We start from the raw sequence: 19,918 nt of genomic DNA, 5'->3' as shown, positions 1-19,918 counted from the left end.
TGTGTGTGTGTGTGTGTGTGAATACGCTGAATGTATCTCACCTGCCTGTTCTCAGCCACAACCACGTGTATGTGAGCTGCACCTGTTTTCCTATGTAACTTGCTTGGTTGGTGCTGTCTGCCTGAGCAGTTCATCTCTTTGGGGTTGTGTGTGTGTTGCTTGGGTGTTTGTCTCCTTTGTAATGGTTGTGGGTGACGAGTGTGTCAGAGTACTTGTCCCTCCTATGTGTATATCTATGTGCACATGTCTTTCTTTGTGTGTCTGCTGCTGTATTTGTATCTCTCCTTAGCAAGTGGCTGCAGGTATGTGTGCCCTCGGGGCGTTTCTTCTGGTGCCATGGTATGAGTACTATCTGCTTCTCCTGTTTCTTCCTTGTGCAGCTTTCGGTGTGGTTTCTGGATTTCTTCTTTGCAACGATAGTAAGCGTACTCTGCATTCCTGTACGTCGTGTTTGTGTGCTGGTATATGCTTTCCCTGTGCGTTTCTTTTCTGACTTGATTTATGACTAGCTGTGTGTGTACACGGCTGTGTGCAGTCATTTGCTGGAATGCAGTTGTGTGTGTGTGTGTGTGTGTGTGTGTGTGTGTGCTCGCGCTTGAGAGACAGAGAGAAAGAGACTGTGGCTTTTCTTTTCTTTTTCTTTTTTATTATTTTTTGGCTCCCCTACAATGTAGACTGTGGCTTTTCTGTTTGTACAATCACGTCAGCTTGTGAGTGCCTCTCTGTGTGACTGGAGCTGTATGCGGTTACATGTGGTCACAAGTGCACATACAAGTTCACATACACAGAGAAATCATTCTAGGGTTTGAACCTGGAAGTTTGCCCCTGGGGCCAGCTGAACCTGGATTGTGTGTGTGGGAAAGACCCAGGACCCATGAGCGATGTCATCGGCTGTGTGTAATCGTCTGTGTGCGGCTGTGAGTCTGTGTGTGTGATTTGCCTGTTGGTTGTCTTTGGCATGGCTGTGGGTCCACGGGTGATGCTGAGCAGGAATCTAGAGTGTCTGGAAACCTGCATGAGCCTATCCCTGTGTTAGCTGTGCTCTCTGTGAGTGGCTCTGAGCCTGTGGGTGTTGTTAGCTGTAAGATTATCTATCGTCACTCTGTGTGGCCGCGTGTGGGACTGTCCCATGAGCCTGTGCTCTTCATGTGCAGTGGTGAGTCTGTGTGTGTTCATGTCTGTCAGTCTTTATTCTCTGTGTGTGGCTGTGAGTCTTTGCGCACCTCTGTGAGTGATGGTGAGTCGGCCCCCGTATCTGAGCCCCTCGATGAGACTGTGATTGGGCCTGTTGTGTCGTTGCGATCCCTGAGTGTGCAGGAGTCTCTCTCTCTCCTGCTGTGGGGAAGTAAACGCCCCATCCCTTGTCCTCCTCCAACTTCGGGTGGGGTGAGGGCATCTAGGCCAGCTTTGAAGCCCCAGCCAGCTCCTGGCCTTTCCGGGAATTCTGTGTTCCCTGTGGGGGGTGGGCAGGCGGGCAAGGGGCCCAGACGGAGGCCTCTTGTCCATCTGGGCTTCAAGCAGCCCAGTCGAGGTGGGCCCAGACCCCAAGTCCACCCTGCCTGACATCCTGTAGTGGACACGTGCGTTGTCTTGGACAGGCATGCCTGTCACATGCCTGGAAGGGAGTGAACAGATGGACTCCCATAGAAGACAGACGGACAGACAGATAGTGGGACTTCTCAGGGCTTGGATAAGCCCCACCCCATGCTTGGGGTGGGGTCCAGGACTACAGTGCCCGCCCAGTTTGCAGACAGTGTGAGTTCACAGTCCACATTCCCCACCCAGCCACAAATGCCCTCCTTGCCTCCCTCTGGGGGCCCCCAAGATCTAGGGTCCTCTCGTGACTAGGCTGTCTGCCTGAGGTCTGCCTAGAAGAGCCTGGCTGCTACGCCTGCACCTGTCCCCTGCTGTCCCCAGGCCTCTGTGCCTGAATCTGCCTCTCTCTGCCTCTTCTCTTAATGTCCCCTCCAGGTGTCTCTCTGCCTCAGTCACTCTCTCTGTCCCTTCGTCTCTCTCTGAGCTGGTGTGTCTGGCCCTACCCTCTGTTTGGGGATCTGTCTGGCTCTGTCCCCCACCTCTCTGCCAGCCCGTGTCTCCTGTCTCTGACTGGGCCTCACTGCCTGTTGCCTTTCTGCAGGTGTTTGCACGAGCCTATCCCTACCTACCTGTCTGTTTCTGAGTCCGCCTGTGGGTCCCTTTCTCCCTGCAGCTGCCCTCTGCCTGTCTACCAAGCTCCCCCAGCGTCCCCTCCTCCTTCCCATCTGTCTTTCTGTCCCTTCTGTGGTCTGTCTGTTCCTGTGCTGTTTCTCGTGCCTGCTTATCTCTCTTTGTAACTTCGTTTCTCCTACTCTGTCTGACTCCTCCTCTCTGAACCTCTTTCTGCCACCCATCCCATTCTGCCCTCTGTCTGCTCGTCTGCTCTGTGAGTCCATCCCCTCTGTCTGCCTGTCACTCTCTCTAGCTGTGGGTCTACGCCCTCAATCTTTCAGGCAATTTTCCCTGCCACCACGACACAAACAAACCTCTGTTTCCCTCCAAGTGGGTCCAGATAGGGGGCGCCCCTTCTCCACCTCTTCCCCCGCCCAGGGCCAGAAGGAGGGAAGCGAAATTAAAATTAACATTTCTTCTCAGAAAAAAAAAAAAAAGTACCGCGCCAGAGCAGGAGCTGAGTCAGCCGAGAGGGTCCCCGAACCCAAGTCTGAGTTGCCGCCACTTCAGGAGCTGAGAGGAGCAGGTGGGTGAGGAGGGAGCGTGGGCTTCTGCGGGGATGGTGTTCCTGGGGGCCCTGAGATCTGAGTAGGGGTCCTGGGAGGGGACTTGGGGTTCCTTGGAGAAATTTTAGCACTTGTGGAGAATGGCATGGCGGTGGCGGGGGGGTCCATTTGGCACCTCGATCCCAGGAAGTGAATTCAGGTGTAGGTGGGAGGCCCCAGAGGGTGCTGGTGGCAGGGGATGGGACTCCTTGAGATCCCTCCCTGTCCCAGGAATGGGATTCAAGACTTGGGGAAAGGATTTCCTGAGCCAGTTTGAGCTCTAACGTGGACCTTGAATGGGGGTTTCCGAGATACCTCCTTCCCAGGGAGTAAGCGTGGGGCTGGGGTTTCTCCAGAGATGCTCTACCCGTAAGACAGGGCTCCAGACTCCGGTGGGGATGGCAGAGGCTCCTGCACCCCAGGAAACTCGTTAGGCCATGGGAGGGGGACTTTGATGAAGGTCTCATAGACAGCTCTTCCTCCGGGGGGGAAATGGAGGCTCCGGCCAGGTTCCTGAGACACCCCACGCCCAGGAAGTTTCTCAAGTCTGGAAGCGTCTCCAAATTGACTGCTGTCAGAAGATGAGTGTTTAAGACTTGCTAGGGGCCTTGGAAAATACCTCTAGCCCCTAGAAGGGAGTTAAATGGGAGTCCCTGGGTCATTTCTATCCCTGGGAAGGGGCTCAGTTTGGGGCCTTGTCTTTGGTTTCTAGTGAGGATATTCAGAGTTGTGGCAGAGAGCAGTTTGCAGCATCTGGGGCAGGGGTCTCTGAGTCTGCCCCCCACCCCCAGCTCACTCAACAGGTTGCATCAGCTCTGGGCTCGGGCTTGGGGGCCCAGGCGGGAAGGAGGGGGGTGAGGGCATTAGGAGGGGTGGGGCAACCGGCCGACACGTGTCCCTGCAAGGAGTGAGCCGCCTGGCCACGCGGTGAGGGTGGAGGGAAGTGGGGGGAGGGCGCGGAGGACCGGGGAATGAAAGATACAGACTGCAAGAGAGACAGCGTGTGTGAGTCTGGGGTCTGGGAGGAGAAGCTATCCTTTCTCCACGTGGTCGGTCGGCTCATCTGCCCTGGGGTCTGACTCTCTCTGGAGCTTTCTGTCTGTCTCACCCCCACTATTTCTCTCTTGCTGGCTTCTTTTTTCTGTGTCTCTCTGAGTAATGTTGGCTTCTCTCCTCTGATTCTTCATTCTCTCTCATCTCTTTCTCTGTTGGCCTGCTTCCATTTCTATCCCTGTCTGTTCCTGCTCCCCTGCCCCATCCTTTTCTCCCTCTTTCTGTCTGTGGGTCTCTATGGGGCTCCCCTCCCCCCTTCTTCAGCTCCCCTCACTTTGCAGCACCCCAATAGGATGGAACTGCAGGATCCAAAGATGAATGGAGCCCTCCCTTCAGATGCTGTGGGGTGAGTCAGGGGTCCAAGGAGGTGGGCTCAGGGGTCAGGGGTCAGGGTTACCCTTTTATCAGCTTCCATTTCCCTGCTCTATCCAGCTACAGGCAGGAACGTGAAGGCTTCCTGGCCAGTCGTGGTCCTGCTCCTGGGAGCAAACCAGTCCAGTTCATGGATGTGAGTGGCCCCACAGGATCTGGTCCAGTGGCACCTTCCCCAGCTAATCTCCTCCCTGCTCTGCTCCCTCTTCCCCACTCCTCCTCCCTGCTGTTCCCCTGCCCAGCTATCTCCCCACCACAGCTACACACTCCTCGGTCCTCCCCTCTCCAAATACTCCTTTCCCCCAGATATGCCCTTTCTAGCTCTCTCCCTGGCCTTGCTTCTCTGCACCCGCCGCCCAGTGGCTGCCCTCCCCAGCTGCTTCCCTCCCCCTATTCTTCCTCCTCCAGCACTCCCCATCCTCAACCCATCCCCATTCCCAGCGTCTCCCCTCACCAGTTGTTTTGCCTCTGGTGGCTGCTTCACCCTCCCCTGGTCCTCTCTATCCACTTCCAGTGGCTCCCTCCAAAGTTTGTCCTAGTTTCCCCCTTCTCAGCTCTTCTCTTCGCAGCCTCTTCCATCTTCAACTCTTCTTCCCTGCTAGCCTCTTCCGTCCTCAGATGGTCTCTCCTTGACTTCTCTCCACCCCGGCTTCTCTCCACCCCAGCTTCTCTCCACCCCGCTTGCTTCTTCTCCAGTCTTTCCCTGGCCCTGGCATTGGTCTCCTACCCGGTGCCCCCTCCCAGTGTGTGCCCGGGCTTTGCTCCTTGCGTGTAGTTCGAGGGGAAGACATCGTTTGGAATGTCAGTGTTCAACCTTAGCAACGCCATCATGGGCAGCGGCATCCTGGGGCTGGCCTACGCCATGGCCCACACAGGGGTCATCTTCTTCCTGTGAGTCCATAGGTGGCCTGCGGGACCAGTGGTGTTGCGGGGCGGGTGGGAGGCCTGTGGCCAGGTCTGAGCTGTGCCACCTGCTGCAGGGCCCTGCTGCTGTGCATTGCTCTTCTGTCGTCCTACTCCATCCACCTCCTGCTGACCTGCGCTGGTATTGTAGGTGAGACTCAGAGCCTGCATCCCAGTCCCCACAACACCCCTTTGGACCCCAGACTCTGGACTCACATTCAGAGCTCAACCCAGACCTTGGACCCCAGACCCCAAACCCAATTCCTTGACTGCAGACCCCAGATCCCGGACCCAGCACCCCAGAATCCAACCCCAGATGACTATACTCCACTTCTCACCCCACCCCTCAGTAACCAGACCCCCTTTAACCTGGAAGCCAGCCCCACAACCTCGAGACCCCCCACATCTCAGCACCCGGTTCCCCAGCTCCCACCATGGTCCCAGTCCATAGTCTGGCCCAGAGATCCCTTACTCTCAACTCCAGCCTTCATCCATTTCCCTGGCCTCAGATCCCACCTCCCAGACTCTGCCCCCAAACTCAACCCCAACTGCTTACCCCCCACCTCCAGCCTCCATCAGTCAAACCTGGTTCCCCTAAGCCCCAGCTCCCCAGCTCCCAGGCCCTCTGGCCTGCACCCCTAGCCTGGTCTCCTGGACCTACAACCTGTTCCTGCCTTCCCCCGCTAGGCATCCGAGCCTATGAGCAGCTGGGACAGAGGGCATTCGGGCCTGCGGGGAAGGTAGTGGTGGCCGCGGTCATCTGCCTGCACAATGTTGGGGGTGAGGACTCTGGGAGGTGGACGTCCGCTTGCGGGGAGAGGGTGGAGTGAGGTGGGCTTCCCTAGGCTGGGCTGGGGAAGATGGGGTGGGGACATGACGAGAATCCTTCTACTTATACCTCCCCCACCTGCACCAGCCATGTCCAGTTACCTGTTCATCATCAAATCTGAGCTCCCCCTGGTTATCGGCACCTTCCTGTACATGGACCCCGAGGGGTGAGTGAGCAACACCCCTTGGCTGGCCTGCAGCCCCTTGACTCTGCCTGCGAGGCCCGGCCAGTATCTTCAGTGCTGTGTGTGCAGCTGGCTCCCAGATGTTCCAGTTTGAGATGGCTGGGCAGGCCACTTGGGTCAGACTGATTCCTCTGCATGACTGTTGCTCTGACCACAGGAGTCTAGTTGACCGTGTGCTGATTTTGTGTCTCATTCTGGCTGCTTCTGGCTGGAGGCTGACTCTTTACGTCCAGTTTACTCTGCTGCTGACCACGTGTGTGTGAATGTACATAGCCGGTGGACTCAGACTCTGCCTGTGGGTTTGACTCCGTGTCTGCCATCCTGGCTGATTCTCTCAGGCTGGCTCTGTAATTGACTACAGCTGTGACCTGTATACTGTGATTCCAACCATACGTGTCTGACACTTGGTCACTCTGACTTCCCCATCCAGCTGATTGAGCTTGATTGTAGGTTCATTTGGCTGAATCTGTCTAGCTACAAGTGTACGATCGCTGACTCCAACATATACTATGGTACCAACTATGTGTGACTCACTCTGACTCTATGTGTCCAGCCAACTCCATCTCTGATTTGGTGGCTGTTCTGGTAAATTCTCTTTGCTGTGTGTGTGTGTGTGTGTGTGTGATTCCTGACTGATGATGTGTCCTCTGTATTATGGTTGCAACCATGTATGCTGGGCTGTTCTGATTATGTATCCAGCTGATTGTGTGTGAGTCTGGATCCACTGCGCTGGCTCAGTCTGTGTGGGGGTGTGTGCACGATGGGACTCCAGCAGGGCTAGTGTGTATGCACAGTATGCTGCAGTGCTTGTGCTCCAGCTGCACGTGTGTAGCTCTGTGTGTGTGTTTTATGCACAGCTTTGTGTGTCCAGTGGCTAACTCTGCCTCTGGTCCCATGGACTTTGCATAGTGTGTAGATGTGTCTCTGGTTTTGTCACTCTGACTCTGGGTTAGTTGGTCTCTGTGTCAGTCTGACAGGTTTTTTTTTTTCGACGAAGTCTCACTCTGTGGCCCAGGCTGGAGTGCAGTGGCATGATCTTGGCTCACTATAACTTCTGCCTCCCGGGTTCAAGTGATTCTCCTGCCTCAGCCTCCTGAGTAGATGGAATTATAGGTGTGTACCACCGTGCCCAGCTAATTATTTTATTTTATTTTTTTGAGACAGAGTCTTACTCTGTTGCCCAGGCTGGAGTGAAGTGGTGCCATCTCGGCTCACTGCCAGCTCCACATTCGAGGTTCAAGCGACCCTTCCACCTCAGCCTCCCAAGTGGCTGGGAGTACAGGTGCCTGCCACCACGCCTGGTTAATTTTTGTATTTTTAGTAGAGACGGGGTTTTGCCATGTTGGCCAGGCTCATCTTGAACTCCTGACCTCAGGTGATCAGCCCACCTCAGCCTCCCGAGTTGCTGGGATTACAAGTGTGAGCCACTGCGCCCGGCCAGTCTGACAATTTTAACTGAGTGCTTGACTTTTATTGTTTGTGTGTATCCTTTCAGATCTTTGGCTTGATTCTGAGAACACTAGGTAGCTGATAATGTGACCACAGATGTGTCATTATTAGTTAGCTCCCATTGGTTTATTTCTGTGTAACTGTGTTTGAGATAGAAAGAGACTGTGTGAATGCCTAAAACACAGGCATTCAATCAAGTTCTTTTGAATGCGTGACCAGTTGTTTAGCTGATTCTGTCTTAACTGACTCTTGTCTGGTCACCTTCCTCCAACATCTGTGCAGATTCCACCCTTTCTCAGAGCTTGGTTCTAACAGTTTGGCCAGCTGGTTGATTTCATTTCTATTTCATTCTTTCTTTGGCTGTACGGCCAAATCAGTCCACAGGCATAGTTTCAGGCATCCAACAAATCTTGAGCTGTTCAAACAAGCATGTGTTTCTGACTTTTTGATTGACTCTGCATCATGGCTTGTCTACCGGATCATCAGACTATTATTGCTCTACCTGTCAAACATACCACGATCATGACTCACTTTCTTTGTGTCTGGCACCTTGTATTGGACTGATTTTCCTTTCTTTTCTTTTCTTTCCTTTTTTTGAGACGGAGTCTTGCTCTGTAGCCCAGGCTGCAGTGCAGTGGCACGATCTCGGCTCACTGCAACCTCCACCTCCCGAGACCTGGTTCAAGCAATTCTCCTGCCTCAGCCTCCTGAGTAGCTGGGATTACAGACATGCACCACCATGTCCAGCTAATTTTTGTATTTTTGGTAGACACGGGTTTTGTCATATTGGCCAGACTAGTCTTGAACTCCTGACCTGGTGATACTCCTGCCTTAGCCTCCCAAAGTGCTGAGATGACAGGCCTGAGCCACTGTACCCGGCCATGATTTTCTCCTTTCTTTCTTTCTTCTTTCTTTCTTTCTTTCTTTCTTTCTTTCTTTCTTTCTTTCTTTCTTTCTTTCTTTCCTTCCTTCCTTCCTTCTTTCTTTCTTTCCTTCTTTCTTTCTTTCTTTCTTTTTCTTTCTTTCTTTCTTTCTTTCTTTCTTTCTCTTTCTTTCTCTCTCTCTTTCTTTCTTTTACTTTTTCTTTCTATCTCTCTCTCTCTCTCTCTCTCTCTCTTTCTTTCTCTTTTGAGACAGCATCTCGATCTGTCTCCCAGGCTGCAGTGCAATGGTGCGATGTTGGCTCACTGCAACCTCCACCTCCTGGGTTAAAGTGATTCTCCTGCCTCAGCCTCTTGAGTAGCTGGGATTGCAGGCACATGCTACCACACCAGGCTGATTTTTTATATTTTTGTAGAAATGGGGTTTCACCATGTTGGCAAGGCTGGTATTGAACTCCTGACCTCAGGTGATCCGCCTGCCTCAGCCTCACAAAGTGCTGGGATTACAGGCGTGAGCCACTGCACCTGGCCTGGACTGAATTTCACATTGAGTCTGACCGATTTGGGTTGTTTGACCATCTGGTTGTACATCCACTTGTGAAGTCTGATGGCAAGTTTTGTCCAGCTGAGTATGTGTTTTTAGTTGTGTCCCACCGACCGTATCTGACAATCTCATAGTCAGCCTGTTTTTGTCAACCCTATTGTGCCATTTGTCACTGTAACCACCTGAATGACTTCTCACAGCTGAGGTTGTCAGCTTAACTCTCCTGACTTAGGGCAGAAAGCTGTCTGGCCGGCTGTCTTCTGTGAGTGTCTGCCTGACAGTTTCCTTTGGCTGGCAGCTAGGCACTGTATCTTCCTGTCTTTCTAGGGACTGGTTCTTGAAGGGGAACCTCCTCATCATCATTGTCAGTGTGTTAATCATCCTGCCCCTGGCCCTCATGAAACACTTGGGTAAGAGGCTCCCTGGGTTGGACATTGGATAGTGGGATTAGACAGAAGGAGCCAGACTGAGAAAACCCCCATTCATTGTCCAGGGCTGCAGAACACCAGAAGAGAGCTTATATGATGTGGGCTTTAACAGATTAGTAGGAGTTTGCTATGGTTTGCTATGGAGGGGAGGCTTTTGTGGGTGGAAGTAGAAGCTTATGCAAAGGTAATTGGGGTGGGCAGACATTGAAGGCCAGACTAGGTGTTTGGAGTTCACTTTGCGGGGGGGTCCATTGATTTCTTTTTGTTGTTGTTGTTGTTGTTGTTTTTGAGACAGAGTCTCGTTCTGTCACCAGGCTGGAGTGCAGTGGTGCTATGTCGGCTCACTGAAACCTCCACCTACTGGGTTCAAGCAATTTTCCTGCCTCAGTCCTCCTAGTAGCTGGGACTACAGGCATGTGCCAACACACCCAGCTAATTTTTGTATTTTTAGTAGAGACGGTGTTTTGCCATGTTGGCCAGGCTGGTCTTGAACTCCTTATCTCAGGTGATCCACCTGCCTCAGCCTCCCAAAGTGCTGGGATTACAGGCATGAGCCACTACACTGGGTCGATTTCTGAGACTCTGTTTTGCCCCTCTTAGGCTACTTGGGGTACACCAGTGGTCTGTCCCTGACCTGCATGCTGTTTTTCCTTGTTTCGGTGAGTCACAGAGAAGCGGGGAGAGAGTTTGGGACATTGGAACATAGCCTCCCCCATGACCTGGCTTCTCTGCTGCCCCCATCTTTAGGTCATCTACAAGAAGTTCCAGCTTGGCTGTGCTATAGGCCGCAACGAAACAGCAATGGAGAGTGAGGCTCCTGTGGGACTCCCCAACCAAGGGCTCAACAGCAGCTGTGAGGCCCAGATGTTCACAGTTGACTCACAGGTATGTGTGCAGGCGTGTAGGAGGTTGCAGCATGCTCAGGCCCTCTGGTTCTGTCATATGGAGCATCCTGCTCAGAGTGGAGCTGGATATTGGACATTGGGAGCTTCTGTGTGTCTGATATGGAGGGCGATGACGGGGTGGAAGGGGGATGGGGAGAAGGGGATGGACCACTGTGGGCTCTAATCCCAGGTATTCTGGTATTCCCTAGATGTCTTACACAGTTCCCATCATGGCTTTTGCCTTCGTCTGCCACCCTGAGGTGCTGCCCATCTATACGGAGCTCTGCCGGTGAGTGGGCAGGCAACTGGGCCTGCATGTTGGGGAGCAGGTGCAGCGGTAACCAGAATGTCTGACACTCCCTCCAGTAGTCCTGGGGCTGTAGCTTGGCATAAGCTAGGTTGTGCCATGGGAAGAGTTTGGGATGGCCATGAGGTCTTGGGGAACTCAGGGTAGTGACTGTTTGCTGATCAGGACTTAAGTATTCTCCTGTTTTAATATCAAGCACAAATGTGGATGGACAGAGTTGGGAAGCAGAGATCAGATGATCAGATGGAGGGACTGATATGCATGGCTGCTGATATGGGGATGGGGAGGTACAGACAGACAGAGGAGGAGGCAGGGATGGTATGATGGAGTTTGTGTGAATGATCAGACAGAGGGACAGCATGGATGGTCAAATGGAAGAGTCAGTGACAGGCTGGGCGCAGGCTCACGCTTGTAATCCCAGCACTTTGGGAGGCCGAGGCGGGTGGATCACCTGAGGTTGGGAGTTTGAGAGCCTGACCAACATAGAGAAACCCCGTCTCTACTAAAATTACAAAAAATTAGCCGGGCGTGGTGGTGCATGCCTGTAATCCCAGCTACTCGGGAGGCTGAGGCAGGAGAATAGCTTGAACCTGGGAGTTGAAGGTTGCGGTGAGCTGAGATTGCGCCATTGTACTCCAGCCTGGGCAACAAGAGAGAGACTTTGTCTCAAAAATAAAAAAAGGAAGAGGCAGTAGCAGTCAAATGCAGAGCAGAGGCAGAGATGGTCATATGGGGCGAGATATGGACGGTCAGAGAGGGGGTTTTGGCTAGTCACAGGGGAGACAGAGGTGGGTGTCCCCATGTGTACCAGCTGAATGTCAGTCTGGGAGAAGGGGACTCTGGAGGGTGGAGGCTGGCTTTGAGAGACCTGGGCCAAGTCCCAGAGTCTGGGCATGACAGTTGCACAACCTCTACACTTCAGGCCCTCCCAGCGCAGGATGCAGGCTGTGGCCAATGTGTCTATTGGGTCAATGTTCTGTATGTATGGGCTCACAGCGACCTTTGGATACCTCACCTTCTACAGTGAGTGGGGCTGGGGGTAGGGCTGGGGGGAGGGGGAAGGCCTAGGGCGGGAGCCTCTGAGCCCTTTCCTTCCGTGACCATGACCTGCCAGTTTCCAAAGGGAAGGTGTGCTTCACTTGTGTGGATTTTGTCACTGTGCATGTATGTATGGGTTTCTGGGGCATTGGTCCTGGTACTCTTGCCACATCTTGCATCCCACATCCCCTGTCCCATGGCCCAGGCAGCGTGGAGGCAGAGATGCTGCACATGTACAGCCAGAAGGACCCGCTCATCCTCTGCGTGCGCCTGGCCGTGCTGCTCGCTGTGACTCTCACTGTGCCAGTTGTGCTGTTCCCTGTGCGTGGGGCCCATGGGGCAGAGGGACATGGATGGATGGGTAGAGGGCATAGGATGTGTGGGTGGAGGCTGCAGACAGGAGTGGATGGATGGATGGATGAAGGAGGTAAGGATGGACAGACAGGAAAGGGCAGCATTGTCAGATGGACAGAGACGGCAAAAATTGATGGTCAGACAGAAGCGGGAGGACATAGCAGGAAAGAGAGGGTCAGGGTACAGCGTACTCAGTTGGAGGGAGGAGGCACAGATGGATGGCTAGACAGAAGAGGGAGGCAGGAAGGGTCAGTTGGAGGGTAGAATGAAGAAACAGGGATGGACAGAGAAAGGGTGGAGGCTGAAGTGGTGGGATGTAGGAGGGACAAGGCTCTGAGATGGGGAGGTGGAAATAATTAGACAGAGGATGGAAGCAGAGGTCAGATGGAGAGAGGCAGGGAGCTCAGACAGGGTAGAAGGATGGGTAGATGGTCAGACAGAAGAGGAGACAAAGATGGTCAGCTAGAGGAGGAGGCAGGGATTTCAGAGAATGGGTGGAAGTGCCGATGGGTGTTCAGACAGAAGGAAGAGACGTGGATTGTCAGAGGATGGAAGCAGGAAGCCCGTTCAGAAGATGGAGACACAGATGCTGGGTTAGGCAGGGTGGAGCCATAGATAGTCAGAGGGAGGGGAAATCAGGGATCGAAGACAGAGGGTGGAGCTAAAAACAGATGATCACTTGGAAGGGAGCAGCACTTGGGTCCTGACTTCTGTCCCATCCTACTCTGGCCACAGATCCGCCGGGCCCTGCAGCAGCTGCTTTTCCCAGGCAAGGCCTTCAGCTGGCTGCGACATGTGGCCATAGCTCTGATCCTGCTTGTTTTGGTCAATGTCCTTGTCATCTGTGTGCCGACCATCCGGGATATCTTTGGAGTTATCGGTCAGTATCTGTCACCCCAGTCCTATACTCCATCTAATATGGGCCTTGTATCCAAGCCAGGTTGACTCTTGTTCCTGCTTGTCCTCCAGGGTCCACCTCAGCCCCCAGCCTCATCTTCATCCTCCCCAGCATCTTCTACCTCCGCATTGTACCCTCTGAGGTGGAGCCTTTCTTATCCTGGCCCAAGATCCAGGTAAGCATTCCAGGGCAGAGCTGGGGAGAGAGGGAGCACTCAAAGATGGCTGGAGGTGAAAGGGACATGCAGAGGAGAGGCTGGGAGAGCATCTGAAAGAATGGTCTGGAAGAATGAAGGTGATTGTCTTAGGAAGGGGCAGAGGAGACAGCACCAGCAGGGTCTGGGAAGACAGGGAGCACTCAAACAGGGGCTGGCATCGAGGGAGGATTCTCCAGACAGATGGAAGGAGCACTATTGGGAAGAGAGCTTGGAGCACTTTCAAGAAGAAGGATGGAGGAATGTACTCTCTCATGGGTTCTGGGAAGATGGAAGGAGGACTCACAGGAAGGGGCTAGTTGTAAGGAAGGAGAGGGCACACAGAGGAGGGTCAGGAATGGATAGAGCACTCTCTGAAGGAGGTGGAAGACTTGAGAACATTCTCAGAAGGCATTTGGGTGAGGTGTCTCAACTGGCCCCATCTTGTCTCTCTGGCCCACAGGCCCTGTGCTTTGGAGTCCTGGGAGTCCTCTTCATGGCTGTCAGTCTAGGCTTTATGTTCGCCAACTGGGCCACAGGCCAGAGCCGCATGTCTGGACACTGACCAGGCCCTGCTGGCCCGGGTCCTCGTGCGCATGCACATGGAGGGGCCGGGGCCGCTCCCTAGGGTCCCTCGGTGGAGATGGCTGGTTCCCATGAATGTGGTTGTCAGAGGTGGGGGACAGCAGAGGCTGCAGACTGGCCCACTTCCCTCCTCCCCAGGGATGCCAAGCATCGATCATGGCCCTAATCCCAACCCCAACCCCACAAGAGGAGGAGGAGGAAGAAGAAGAGGAGGAAGCCAGGTCCTGGCAGAGCCTTTGCCTAGCCCAGTCCTCTCTGCCTCCTCCTGGCTGAAGCCATTTGTCAGGATTACCCTTGGGCCAAAGCGGAAAAATAAAGATGTTGAGATACAACTCTGGACTCAGCCTTCTGATCTTTCTCTTGAGACTCGTTGGTGGAGCCTGCTGGAGTCCAGGCTGGAGCACACTGAAACCCTGCGAGTAGGACAGTGTCTGCTCATGCGCTCACTCCCTTCACTTTTCCAGTAACCTGCTACTCAACTTCACATATCACTCACTTGGCCAGGAGCAGTGACACACGCTTGTAATCCCAGCCCTTTGGGAAGTCAAGGCAGGCAGATCACTTGAAGTCACAAGTTCGAGACCAACCTGTCCGTGGCAAAACCTGGTCTCTACTAAAAAATACTAAAATTAGCTGGACGAGGTGGTGTGCGCCTATAGTCCCAGCTACTTGGGAGGCTGAGGTAGGAGAATTGCTTGAACCTGGGAGGCAGAGGTTGCAGTGAGCCAAGATCGTGCCACTGTACTCCAGCCTGGGCAATGCAGTGAGACTCCATCTCACACATACAAAAAAAATTCAGTCATTCACTCAGTAAACATCTACTGAAAGCCTACTGGGTGCCAGGCACTGTTCTAGGTGCTGGGGATATAGCAGTGAATGAAGCAGACAACAGTGCCCTGGAGTTGATGTTCTGGCACAAGATTGGGCAAATCTAGCCTGCTGTCTATTTAAGTATGGCCCTTGAACTAAGACTGGCTTTCATATTTCCAAATGATTGAAAAAAGGTGGACCCAGCACGGCAGCTCATGCATGTAATCACCAGCACTTTGGAAGGCTGAGGCCGGACGGTCATTTGAGACCAGACTGGGCAACATGGCAAGTCCCCATCTCTACAAAAAAATATTAAAAGAAATAGCCGGGTGTGGTAGCGTATGCCTGTAGTCCCAGCTACGTGGGAGGCTGAGGTGGGAGGATTGCTTGAGCCCAGGAGACTGAGGCTGTAGTGAGCCATGATCACGCCGCTGGACTCTAGCCTTAGTGACAGAGTGAGATTCTGTCTTAAAAAGAAAAGGGGCTGGGCGCCGTGGCTCACGCCTGTAATCCCAGCACTTTGGGAGGCTGAGGCAGGCAGATCGCCTGACATCAGGAATTCTAGACCAGCCTGGCTCACATGCTGAAACCCCATTTCTACTAAAAATACAAAAATCAGCCAGGCATGGTGACACATGCCTGTAATCTCAGCTGCTCAGGAGGCTGAGGCAGGAGAATTGCTTGAACCCGGGAGGTAGAGGTTGCAGCGAGCCAAAATCATACCACTGCACTCCAGCCTCTGTCTCAAAAAAAAAGGAAAAAAAAGGAAAAAAATTATTAAAAGAAATAATATTCTGTGACAGTTGGAAATTATATGAAATTCAACTTTCAGTGTCTAAATCATTTACATATCAATTTCAGTGCCTGTAAATTATTTACATATCATTTACAGTGTCTTCTTCATTTACATATTGTTTATGGCCTTCTTGTGCAGGGCTGAGGAGTCGCAACAGAGACCATACGGCCTGCAAAGCCTGAGCTATTGGCTCTCTGGCCCTTTTCCAAAAAGTTAGCTGACCTCTGACCTGTAATCCCAGCTACATGGGAGGCTCAAACAGGAGAATCACCTAAACCTGGGAGGCAGAGGTTGCAGTGAGCCAAGATCACGCAACTGCACTCCAGCCTGGGAGACAGAGACTGTCTTGGGGTTCAAAAAAAGTACAGAACATTTCCATCACCACAATGCTATCCCTGGTGCTACTCAGTTTTAATAATACTCTCCTCCCATTCACCATCCCTAACCCCTGGTAACCACTCATCTGCTTTTCATTTCTACAATTTTGTTTTTTCTAGAATGCTATATAAATAAAATATTATAGTATATAACATTTTAGAGACTTATTTCACTCCGCGTAATTCCCTGGAGATTCATCCAAGATGTTAGTATTTGTGTGTCAATAGTTCATTTTTATTACTGAGTAGTATTCCACAGTATGGATGTACCACAGTTTGACCATTCATTTATTGTAGAAAATATTGATTATTCCAGCTTTTGGCTATTACAAGTAAAGCTGCTATGAACAATTATGGACAAGTTTCTGGATGGGCATAAATTTTAATTTCTCTGAAGTGCAATTGTTGAATTGTATGGTCATTGCATGTTTAGTTTTATAAGAAATTACCAAACTGTTTTCCAGAGTGGCTGAAAGATTTTACCTTCCCAGCAGCATTTTACGAGATGTCCAGTTTCTCTGCATCCTTGTTAGCATTTGGTGTTGTCACTATGTCTTTCATTTTAGCTGTTGCAATAAGTGAGTAGTGATACTTCATCGTGGTCTTAATTTGCATCTAGTAAAGCAAATTAGTGTTGAACATCTTTTCATGTGCTTATTTGCTTATTTCTTCTTCAGTGAAATGTATGTTTATATCTTTTGATCATTTTCGAATTGGATTATTTGTTTGATTTTTTTTTTCAAGACAGAGTCTCACTCTGATACCCAGGCTGGAGTGCAGTGGAATGATCTTTGCTCACTGCAACCTCTGCCTTCCAGGTTTAAGCGATGCTCATGCCTCAGCCTCCTGCGTAGCTGGGATTACAGGTGCGCACCATCATGCCTAATTTTTGTATTTTTAGTAGAGGTGGTTTTTTGCCATGTTGCCCAGGCTGGTCTCAAACTCCTGGCCTCAAGGGATCTGCCCTCTGTCCACCTTGACCTCCCAAAGTACTGGGATTACAAGTATGAGCACCATGCCCCGCCTACCCTACCGTTGAGTTTTGAGAGTACTATACATATCCATTATAGATTCTGGATGTGAGTGCTTTGTTGGATATGTGGTCTGCAAACATTTTCTCCCAGTCCATACCCTGTTTTTTCATCCTTTAAACAGGATTTCTTGCAGAGAAAAAGTTTAAGAATGGATGAAATCTAATTTATTTTTTTTCCTTATGGATTATGCTTTTCGACCATTTACTGTTCCCTAGATCTCAGACGTTTCTCCTATGTTTTCTTGTACAAGATTTTTTAGTTTTATATTTTAGATTTAAGTCTATGATCTACTTGAGTTATTCTTTTTTATAAAGGTATGAAGATAAGGTCATTTTTTTTTTTTTTGGCCTATAGATATCCAACTGCTCCAGCACCATTTGCTAAGCAGATGATCCTTCCTTTTCTTTTCTTTTTCTTTTTCTTTTTTTTTTTTTGAGACAGAGTTTCACTCTTGTTACCCAGGCTGGAGTGCAATGGCGTGATCTCGGCTCACCTCAACCTCCGCCTCCTGGGTTCAGGCAATTCTCCTGCCTCAGCCTCCCGAGTAGCTGGGATTTCAGGCACCTGCCACCACATCCAACAAAAGGTTCTCTATTTTGTTCCAGTGATCTATGTGTATATTCTTCTCCCAATATTACACAGTCTTGATTTCTGTAGCTATATAAGAAGTATTGAAATGTGGTAGAGACGTTCCTCCCACCTTATTCTTTTTCAAAAATTGTCCTAGCTACATAGATATATTTTTTGAGATGGAGTCTCACTTTTGTCCCCCAAGCTGAAGCTCAGTGGGGTGATCTCGGCTCACTGCAACCTCCGCCTCCCAGGTTCAAGCCATTCTCCTGCCTCAGCCTCCCGAGTAGCTGGGATTTCAGGCACCTGCCACCACATCCAGCTAATTTTTGTATTTTTAGGAGAGACAGAGTTTCACCAAGTTGGCCAGGCTGGTCTCGATCTCCTGACCTTAAGCAATCCTCCCGTCTTGGCCTCCAAAAGTGCTGGGATTACAGGCATGAGCCACAGTGCCTAGTGTTGTCTTAGCTATTGACAATCTGTTACAGCAATAATCAAAAATGAGTACACTTAGAAACAGATTAATTAATGAAACAAAATAGAAAGTCAAGAAACAGACTAATTTATGTGCAAACTTCAGCATGCATTTCCAAACAGTGGCCAAAAGATGGGCTGAATAATAAACGATTGCTTGACAAGTGTCTATCCATTTGAAAAATTAAACGTTAAATCCTTACTTTAAACCACATAAAACAATAAATTCTAAAAATTCAGAGACTTATATGTGAAAATGTGAGGTCATAAAGAACTAGATGACAATTTAGGAAAATATTACAGTATAATACATCTTGAGTTGGCACTTCCTGACATTATACCAAGGCTGTGAACAATGAATCTGACATATTTAAAGATGTAAAAATTAAAGTATCTAAGTCAAAAGACACCATAAACAACTGTTTAAAAAGGCAAATGTTGGGGAAAATGGTGACACATCCGCAACAAATTAAACGTAACCATCTCTAATATACAACAGCTTTTGCATATCAATAATAGGAACTGGAACAACCCAATGAAAAACTGTGTTCAGGCACGGCACTACTTCACAGTGTAGCAAAAAAGGATTAAGAAATATAAAGTATAAAAGGAAAACAATAAAAGAAATGGAGACTAGATTCCAGAAGTTTCAACGTTCATCCAATAGACTTTCCAGACATAGATAATAGAAAGACTAAGCCATGCACGGTGGCTCACGCTTGTAATCCTAGCACTTTGGGAGGCTGGGGCAGGTGGATTACCTGATGTCAGGAGTTTCAGACCAGCCTGGACAATATGATGAAACCCCGACTCTACCAAAAATACAAAAATTAGTCAGGTGTGGTGGTGGGCACCTGTAATGCCAGCTACTTGGGAGGCTGATGCACAAGAATCACTTGAACCTGGGAGGCGGAAGTTGCAGTGAGCTGAGGTCGTGCCACTGCACTCCAGCCTGGGGACAGAGCAAAACTCCATCTCAAAAAAAAAAAAATAGACTGGAGAGAAGGCAGTACTTGAAGAAATAATGTTCTAGAATTTTCTGAACTGAACAAAGACATGAATCTTTAAACTGAAAATAGCCACCTAGTTCTGAGCCTGCTTAACACAAGTGTGCACGCGTGCACACACACACGTGTGCGTGTGCACACACACTCTCCCTAGGAGTAAAATTTCTAGGATAACGATACAATCTTGAAAGATCCCAGAGAGAAAGAGAGAAGAGAGAATGGAATGGAGAAGTTTTTCAAGCAGCTGATTAAAAATAACTTTGGGCCAGACATGTTGCCTCATGCCTGTAGTCCCAGAACTTTGGGAGGCTGAGAGGGGAGGATTGCTTGAGCTCAAAAGTTGGAGACCAGCCTGGACAACAAGGCAAAACCCATCTCTACAAAAAATACAAAAATTAGCCAGGTGTGGTGCCACGTGCTTGTAGTCCTAGCTACTTGGGAGGCTGAGACAGGAGAATAACTTGAGTCCAGTAGGTGGAGATTGCAGTAAGCCAAGATTGTGCCACTGCATTCCAGCCTGGATGACAGGGCTGGACACTGTCTCAAAACAAAACAAAAACAAACAAGCAAAAAAAGTTGAACCTAGATATCTATATACAGCCAGGATAATCCAGAATGAGGCCAAAAAATTTTTTTAGAAAATTCATGACCCATATACTCTTCAGAAATAATTATTGGTATACAGTCCTATGAGAAGAGAAAAGTAAATTTAAAAGGAAGGAGGTGATTTCAACAAGCAATGGTGAGGAGAAAAATAGTAAAATTTATTGAAAAGTGTAAACTTTTGATTGTAAATTTAAAAAATTATAGTCTTGAACTAAAATTCCAGGTATTATAAACATGGAAGATGGGAGGAGGGACAGGAAAGAAAAGAGAACTTCTTTTGTTGTTCAAGGAATGGATACAGATGCTAATGAATGATAGAATGGTAGAATGGTTAGAAGCACTAGCATTTTATTTTGTTTTATTTTAGACAAGGCCTCACTCTATTTCCCGGGCTAGAGTTCCATAGCACAATCATAGCTCACTGTAGCCCTAGCCTCCTCAGCTCAATTGATCCTTCTGCCTCAGCCTCCCATGTAGCTGGAACTACAGGCGTGCACCACCATGCCTGGCTAATTTGAAAAAAAAAATTTTTTTGGTAGAAATAAGGTCTTGCTATGTTGCCCAGGCTAATCTTGAACTCTTGTCCTTA

At 50.1% G+C, this 19,918-nt stretch overlaps 1 protein-coding gene across 2 annotated transcripts; it reads left to right on the top strand.

Annotated features, from left to right (window-relative positions):
* Positions 1-2,652: 2,652 nt before the first annotated feature.
* On the top strand, positions 2,653-13,987 carry SLC38A5 (solute carrier family 38 member 5). Of its 2 annotated transcripts, none has more exons than XM_054250873.2 (16): positions 2,653-2,734; positions 4,088-4,152; positions 4,239-4,314; positions 4,954-5,069; positions 5,159-5,232; positions 5,769-5,861; positions 5,998-6,076; positions 9,296-9,378; positions 9,997-10,055; positions 10,144-10,281; positions 10,490-10,569; positions 11,510-11,610; positions 11,831-11,946; positions 12,715-12,859; positions 12,949-13,052; positions 13,534-13,987. In XM_054250873.2, exons 2-16 carry the CDS (start codon positions 4,100-4,102, stop codon positions 13,633-13,635), a joined length of 1,419 nt encoding a protein of 472 aa, XP_054106848.1. In that variant the 5' UTR covers positions 2,653-2,734; positions 4,088-4,099; the 3' UTR covers positions 13,636-13,987. The 2 variants fall into 2 exon arrangements, with proteins under 2 accessions (XP_054106848.1, XP_035144476.1); XM_035288585.3 differs by lacking the exon at positions 2,653-2,734 and adding an exon at positions 3,710-3,758.
* The last annotated feature ends 5,931 nt before the right edge of the window (positions 13,988-19,918 follow it).

Source organism: Callithrix jacchus, chromosome X (genome assembly GCF_049354715.1).
Source record: "Callithrix jacchus isolate 240 chromosome X, calJac240_pri, whole genome shotgun sequence".
Lineage (NCBI taxonomy): Eukaryota > Metazoa > Chordata > Mammalia > Primates > Cebidae > Callithrix > Callithrix jacchus.
This window is presented reverse-complemented; position numbering and strand designations above follow the sequence as displayed.

What these genes read in the sequence shown, in the direction of transcription:
- SLC38A5 (XM_054250873.2), top strand. Translation starts at nt 4,100, where the DNA reads ATGGAACTGCAGGATCCAAAGATGAATGGAGCCCTCCCTTCAGATGCT. An exon ending in TGTTCACAGTTGACTCACAG is followed by an intron (nt 10,282 to 10,489) that starts GTATGTGTGCAG and finishes GGTATTCCCTAG; the next exon opens with ATGTCTTACACAGTTCCCAT. An exon ending in TATCCTGGCCCAAGATCCAG is followed by an intron (nt 13,053 to 13,533) that starts GTAAGCATTCCA and finishes TCTGGCCCACAG; the next exon opens with GCCCTGTGCTTTGGAGTCCT.